Source organism: Aphis gossypii, chromosome 1 (genome assembly GCF_020184175.1).
Source record: "Aphis gossypii isolate Hap1 chromosome 1, ASM2018417v2, whole genome shotgun sequence".
Taxonomy (NCBI): domain Eukaryota; kingdom Metazoa; phylum Arthropoda; class Insecta; order Hemiptera; family Aphididae; genus Aphis; species Aphis gossypii.
The window spans coordinates 71437979-71445498 of NC_065530.1; the positions used below are offsets into that span (position 1 = coordinate 71437979).

Sequence of the window (7520 nt, forward strand, 5' to 3'; positions counted from 1 at the left end):
ACTAATTTGTTTTTATGAATTAACATAAATTATTTAATTATTTAAATTCTATGTTTAAAAATTAGAAATTATAATTTAATAACAATATCATAATATGGGTAAACAAGTGACATGTTATGCAGACCCAAATCAAATTTGGACTTATGTAAATAGTATATTGTATAATTAACTCGGTGCCTCGGTGAAGATGACAAACAGGTGTTATCTCATGAGAACTGATTGTTACTCGGTACTTGGGTATAAGTATAATATGAAGAAAATAAAACATAAAAGTCACAAAACTAAGAAAAAAATATTATGTATTACATTTTATTAAACAATATAGTTTAAATTTAGTTTATATCATATCAAACAAATAAAAAGTGAGTTCAATAAATTTACACATAATTCACTTTATTAAATTTAAAAACTAAACAATTTGTACATAAAAAAATTATAATACAGTAAGTATAAAATTAATTAATAGAGTTCATTACATAATTATATTTTTGTTTAACCTCAACTCAGTCTTTGATAACAATGTAAAAAAATTAGTTTTTAATACTATTAAATTTTACTGTACTTATGGTCATTTTGAACTAAATTTTGAATATTTTTGTCAATTTGATGAACAGTTGTTTTTTTCCTCAAAGTACGCAAATGAGGAAGGGTAAAATATTTCTGAAGAAAATTATAAGTTTTGGGTCCAAGATGACGAACTGTATTTGCGAATTCTATTATTTCATTTGGATGTCTTTGACCATTCGGTGATTTATTTTTGTTCAACAAATGATTTTTTACCAACATAAACATTGTTGGAGGTAAATACATTTCACACAATTTGATACAATTACTTTCAGTGTTAGTTTCTTCTATTTGTTTTTTTAATTCAATGACAGTTTTTTCTAATTGCTTCTTTATAATAATTTCTTCAGATAGTCGCTCTTTGAGTTTAAGTTTACGTGGAGATTTAGCTGATAAATAAGCTGGAGTTTGAAGACTTACTGAATTTTTTACAAGTCCAGTAGCTGATACACTAAACAAGTTTTGGCTTATATATTGATCTAAAATAAATTGTTTTCAAATAATTATAAACATTTTACATTCCAATTAATCATAATTAATTACTATAATCTATTCAACTTATGAATACACCAATTAATGGATACACAAATTACCAGTGAGCATTGCCTGACCTGCCAAATTTATAGTTCAGAAATGATCATTAAACAACCTTTATATGATCATATGCTATTACTATCATGATAGCAACAGGAGGTAGAAGTTTAACGAAAAGGCTGAGTTATGAGTGAGAGAGTAGAGGCAATGCCACCAAACCGGAAGTGGGAGCAGTATGCGTAGAATAAAATATGTTTTTGTCTGGTTCCTAGTGAACTCTTAAGATAATACTCTTTAAGAGGACTTTGCACCTGCTATAGTGAAGTCTTCATCTTACACATGTATGACAACAAATGTTTGTTCACCAATTTCAAGTGTGCTGTTAATTATAATATAAGAATGAATTGAACTATTATAAAATTTAAAGATAAGTTTATTATCTAAGGTCCTATGTAGCCTTTTATTAATATTATTACTTTAAAGTAAGTTATGATCATTTTAAAATGTAGTTTCAAAAAGGTCATAATTAAATAATTTACTTAAAATAATAATATCAATAAAAGCCTGCATTATGGGGCCCTAGATATTAATCTTAGCTTTAAATTGTACAAATGGTCAATGCACTCTAGTATCAAAACCAAAAGCACACTATTGAAACTGATAAATGAAAATTTGCTATGTGTGTAAGACAGAAATAACATATCAAAGTATAACGTACTCTTAAGTTGAATAATGTACAAATAGTAAAATAAATTTTAATTAAAATATACCATATTTTGAACAAGATGGCATAGCATCAATTGGGATAGGTGGTGGGATTTTGTCATCATCTACTACAATAGTTTCATAAGCACTTTGACTCGTTTGAGATGTAACTGATGTTATTACTGGAAATTTATCTAAAAATACAAGATTCACAATTAATATTACATAATAAATATGTATGTTAAGTCATACAAATGAATATTTCAAACTAACCTTTAAATAATGTTGGTACTGCATTAGATAAGAGACTATTCTTTTGAAAATTGAACATTCGGTCTTCAAAATGCATAGAACATAATTTATGTTTTTTTTTTAAATTTTGAAGGCCTCCCTTTGGCAAGTATTTTGTTTCACAGTTCTCGACCCAAATTGCAAATCTATAAATAATTACAAGTATTTTAAAAATTAATAATTAGTAGATAGTAAATTCTTCGGGTCATTGATTAAATATACAATATTAATGAACGATTATAAATTAATTTCCTGTTGTACAAATATGGTGTAAATTATTTTACACTGAAAATTATAACTAAACATTCTAAATTGGTTATAGAATAATTGTTTTCACTATTAATTAATGTTTTGCAATACATAAGAAATTGATTAATTGCTGCCTATCTTTCTCCAGCGATGATATTTTTCCTTAATGCTTTTTAAATTGTGTCCATAGTGAATATGAAGTCTTGATATTTAAGTATTGATTCAAAACATAAGTTTTTTTTCTTAATTAAACAAACTTAAACCTAAATTATTTTAACCAAACTGTAGTATGTTTTAAACATACTTTTTTTTTTTAATTAAAGTTTATTATTTATTCTTACAGGACTTATTATATACTTTTATCAGCTTATTTTAAAATGTAGCTTTATTATTTTTGAGGTCAATATTGTTTAAGTCATAATATTATGGTGGAATAAAATGATTTTGTTAAAAACTTCCATCACCATTTTCAATGGTAAGATATTATAGTAATGAATGAAAAATGATTTTAATAAAAAATATTTTTTTTTTTTTTTTTTAAACAACAGGTTTAAACATTATAAAATACAATAGGTACATCATAATTAATTATATTTACCATATAAAATACCATGTAATGCTAACCGAAAAAGCAGGCTTCAATTGATAGCGGTACTTCGCCGTCTAGTAAGTTATATATAGATATCGATGTGCTAAACATACAGTAAATGTGGTCATGTGGGCCACACGGCCACAGGTCTATGAATGTATGATACTAAAGAACATGTTATCTATGAATGTTAACGACTGCCATATTGTTATCATGTTTAAAGATAATAATTACCGCCAAAATGAAAGATAATAAATACGAAAGCGCGGACACCACTGACAGTACTAACCTAATGCCTATAATACGTTTTCCTGTTCCCTACAACAACTGAGGAACAAAACATTTCGTTTATATACATTACTATTAACTAGCGACATTAGTTGACTCGAAAAACGTTTTGATTATAATTTTTTTTTTATGTTTTACAGCTGAACTAACAAACGACAAACGTTAATATGAGCGTGGTTCAGAGTATTATTGTTATCCGTACTCTACATGTTTGCCAAATTTCAGCAAATTCACACATGTGGTCGCGAGTTCATACAATATACAATCGAAAAAAAATGTAGTTTTTTCCGAATTTTTCTTTTTGTAGAATCCTTAAAATAGACGAGTCTATTTCCAGTCTGCATTCTAGTATATCGTTATCTATTCCATTGTTAATCGCAAATATGAAATAAAAAAATATATTCTTACTTTTTAGATCTTAGATAAAAATAAAAATATCGATAAGACACTATACTATACCCCAGTGAACGGAATATGTGATGGAACTATAGAATTTATAGTTTATTGATTACCAGCATGGTTAAATTAGGTACTTATACGTCTTATACTATGAGGTTGTAACTTGTGGGTACGGTGGTTTCAGTCTGAAGAAAAACATTATAAATTCAAATTCATTGAAATTAATTTTAATATTATTTATTTTTTTTGTTATCATTTTATTTATAACTAATATTTGTCGTATTGTTGCATTATAGTTATTGTTCTATATTATTATAGTTTAAACAGTATAGTTTAATATATTCTGGGGTTTAATCACAAACATTAAAAGAATAAAAAATAAATAATGTCAATTAACTTAATATTAACAGTTATGAGGATAGAACAACTTTAATTGTATAAAACCACTTTGGTAACTAGTGTGCTCTTTGAAAATGTATCTTAAATTGAATGCAATGAATTTCCTAACATCTTTGTATAATTTAATATTATCTATAACTTTCTTACCTTACTGGATCTTCAGGAAAATTGAAAAACAATATTTGACCTTCTTCACCATTTTCCGTATAAATGTTTTTACAAAAACTAAGCGCACATTTAGTGCCAGTGCTTTGATATACTATGTCTTCTGTCATACTTTCAACAGGAAAAAAACAGGTAAGTAAAACATAAAACAAACGCTTTTCAAATTTAAAAAAATCAAATACTATATTATTAACTTTCTCACCACATAGGGCATACTCGGACACTCGTATAAATTTGATAGCAAACAGATCGAAATCTATTACAAAACAGTGTTACCAATAAACAACTCAAAATTAATGGGGATGGGACAGTTTGGCCATGTGATAAGAAATTATAACTGATACTCGTAATATTCAGAGTTTGAATTCTAATCTCAAATAAAAAATTTAAATTAATACCAATTATCCGGTATTGTAAGTTTTTAAAAAGTTACATTATGATTTTTGAGTAGGTATATGAATTTTTCATTCTAGTCAAAGACCAATTTACATATTAGTTGAAGTTAAAATAGTAAAATAATCGTTATTTAATGACTTGGCGGTTGGTGGGATCAAACTGTGTTCAAACCGGCCGAAACTTGAACCAAATTAGAAATGTCTACAAGTATAAATAAAAATAAAAAATATTATTAAGAAATATATCATATTCTTTCAATTTGTAATTTTAATTTTAAAAAAATAAAATAAATTAGATTTTAGAACATTTAATATAAATAAATTAGTCATAAAATCAACATCATGTACAAAGAAGAATTTTTGAACTCGAGTCAAATACGGATAGGTAGGTACTGAAAAACTTCCAAGTTACCAAGTTCTTCTGAAATGAGAAATACCCTACGAAAATTACGAATAGGAGTCAAATCGTCAAATTTTGAATTACTTTACAAATACAAACATTTTATCAATGGTCTTTTCACAGTACAAAACAAAACATTAATTATAAATCAAAAAATGTTGTTCAATTTTCTTTTGAAGTGTCAATAGAAAAATTTTGATGCCTAAAAAAACTTGAAAATTTAACACAAGGTTTTTCACAAGTAGATCTATTGTAGCTAAAAAAATCAAAATTCGTTAATCACAATTTTTTTATAATCTGAGATCTAATGATCGCTATTATACAACTATAGTGTTATTAATCTAACTTTCACTGCTCAATGCTCACTGCTCACCACTATTTGAAGATGAGTATAATAATGGGGAAATGGCATGGGCTAAGATTCCGAGTAAGTACCTATCGACTATCGAAACGTTATCCACATAATTTATTATATGAATTATAAATAGTTGATACTCGGTAATTGGCTTCAACAAGTAAAACTAATTTAGTTATTACTTCAATAATTTATTAGCAATTAGCATAGTATAGAAAATAGAAGATAATATAGGAGAGATAGTATCTCGTTAGTCACTACTTAAAATTTTTAACACCAAGGTCTAAAATACTAAAGTATCGGAGATAAATGTGTAGACTTAAAAAGACTGAAAGTATTTTATGTAAGAATTAAGACTTAAGAGTTGATATCTTAATATTAGAAAATATGTTTTTAAGAAAATTTCTTTAGGAATAAATCGGCAAAAACGTCATAAATTAAAATAATGTACTTATTAAATTTTAGGTTGTATGTATATTGTATATACTGCAGAATTTATTTTAACATAATATGTTAAAAAATTAAAATCCTACTCATTACATTAAAAACTATTAACTTTTTAAAAAAACGTCAACCACTTAAATTCTAATATAGTGTAGGTGAAGTAGGTGTACCTACCTACAAGATGCTTAATGTCAAATATTATATAATATACCTGAAAATATAACTTTTTAATATAAAAAGATTTTATTGTATTTTTAATTTAGTAGAACTTTAGGGATCAAAAATATAAAAATCTTTTGTAATAGATTAATTATAATTAGGGCTGGGATTTTGACGCAGACATATTTTCTGGTATTTTGTAACGTTGGTCCTTAAGTATAAAATGTGTTTTGAGTGATACTGATCATTTTAAAGTAATGTTTATTTTACATTTTTTTTGTCAATTTTAGTGAATTTCCTTAGTTTTTAGACCATTTTTCACAATTTGTTCATAACATGAACGAAAATTGTTGCGATCAACAAGAGACTTCGGCAAACTGCCAACGGTACGAATAATAAATTATATATCACGAAAAGTTATCGTCAATAACAATTTTATCATAGCTAGGCCTCAGATAAGTATTACTGAATTATTAACCAATTAGTACGTCCAGAACTATACCAGTAATAAATATTAAATACTATAAAAATAAAAAATAATACATTTTTTTTCAATTTTTAAGCTATAATAAATATCATTTAATGAATTTTTTGAGTTTTTAAGTCATTTTACATTTTTTATGATTATTTAGGCCATTTAAATCCCAGTCCTAATCATAAAAAATAACTCATTATTTTAGAGTTAATAGTACAATTAATTATCATGGATAAATTAGCTGTTAATTATAAGTTATAAGATAATAAAAAAGTAGTAGATACACTGTTACTCAGGTTTTTTTCGCGATGGATTTTTTTTATAGATTCCTCCTGGTATATTACAATACGTCTTTACCACGCATAATATTGCTTTTTAAAATTATTTAAATAATTTAAATATGGTGTACACATATTACATATATTGTATATAATTATGTTTCTCACTTCGCACGTGTTTATATTTTATACATCGATATTAGACTATATATGAATCGAATAATGACCACTATACATTGACAAATAATAATAATTACAATAACAAATGCCAAATATTTTAAACAATGATCCAAAAATATAAACAACAACAAAAAAAAAAGAATAATAATAATAATATACAATATAATAATAACATTAATATCATAATAATGACTTGAAAACGCACTTATAGTGTCGTTTCGTATACATAACGATAATCTAATAGGTATATTAACACATTATATATATATTTTTTTATAATATTGTCATGTTGTTTAAGATATTATTTTAAGTAATTATAAAATAATTTATGTACTCAAATTTTGAACAATACCATATAACATAGTGTTGTTGTTATTATTATACATTGTATGATATAATATACATAATAGTCAATACAATTTATTAAAAAAATAAATTCAAATGGAACAACTTAATAGGTATATGTACATACGTATAATAATTATTAATAATTTTCATGGGTATAAATCAATACAGGTAATAATGTATACCTAATATTATTGGTATTGTTGTTTCTGAATCGCGTCTAAACTATAATATAGGTACATTCAATTTATTAATATAGATATTCATTAGGTATTGACGGTATTGTAATATTACTATATATTATAT

At 25.2% G+C, this 7520-nt stretch overlaps 1 protein-coding gene across 1 annotated transcript; it reads right to left on the reverse strand.

The window, feature by feature from the left end:
- Nucleotides 1-278: 278 nt before the first annotated feature.
- Nucleotides 279-4417, reverse strand: LOC114127195 (uncharacterized). Its single transcript, XM_027991370.2, has 4 exons — nucleotides 4166-4417; nucleotides 2077-2240; nucleotides 1869-1997; nucleotides 279-1043 (listed from the first exon to the last, which is right to left on the reverse strand). Exons 1-4 carry the CDS (start codon nucleotides 4291-4293, stop codon nucleotides 547-549), a joined length of 918 nt encoding a protein of 305 aa, XP_027847171.2. The 5' UTR covers nucleotides 4294-4417; the 3' UTR covers nucleotides 279-546.
- Nucleotides 4418-7520: the final 3103 nt, after the last annotated feature.

Coding starts and splice junctions, on each gene's coding strand:
- LOC114127195 (XM_027991370.2), bottom strand. CDS start 4,293: ATGACAGAAGACATAGTATATCAAAGCACTGGCACTAAATGTGCGCTT. Junction 2,241..4,165: donor TTTCCTGAAGATCCAGTAAG/GTAAGAAAGTTA, acceptor AATTATTTATAG/ATTTGCAATTTGGGTCGAGA. Junction 1,044..1,868: donor GCCATCTTGTTCAAAATATG/GTATATTTTAAT, acceptor AATTTATTTTAG/ATCAATATATAAGCCAAAAC.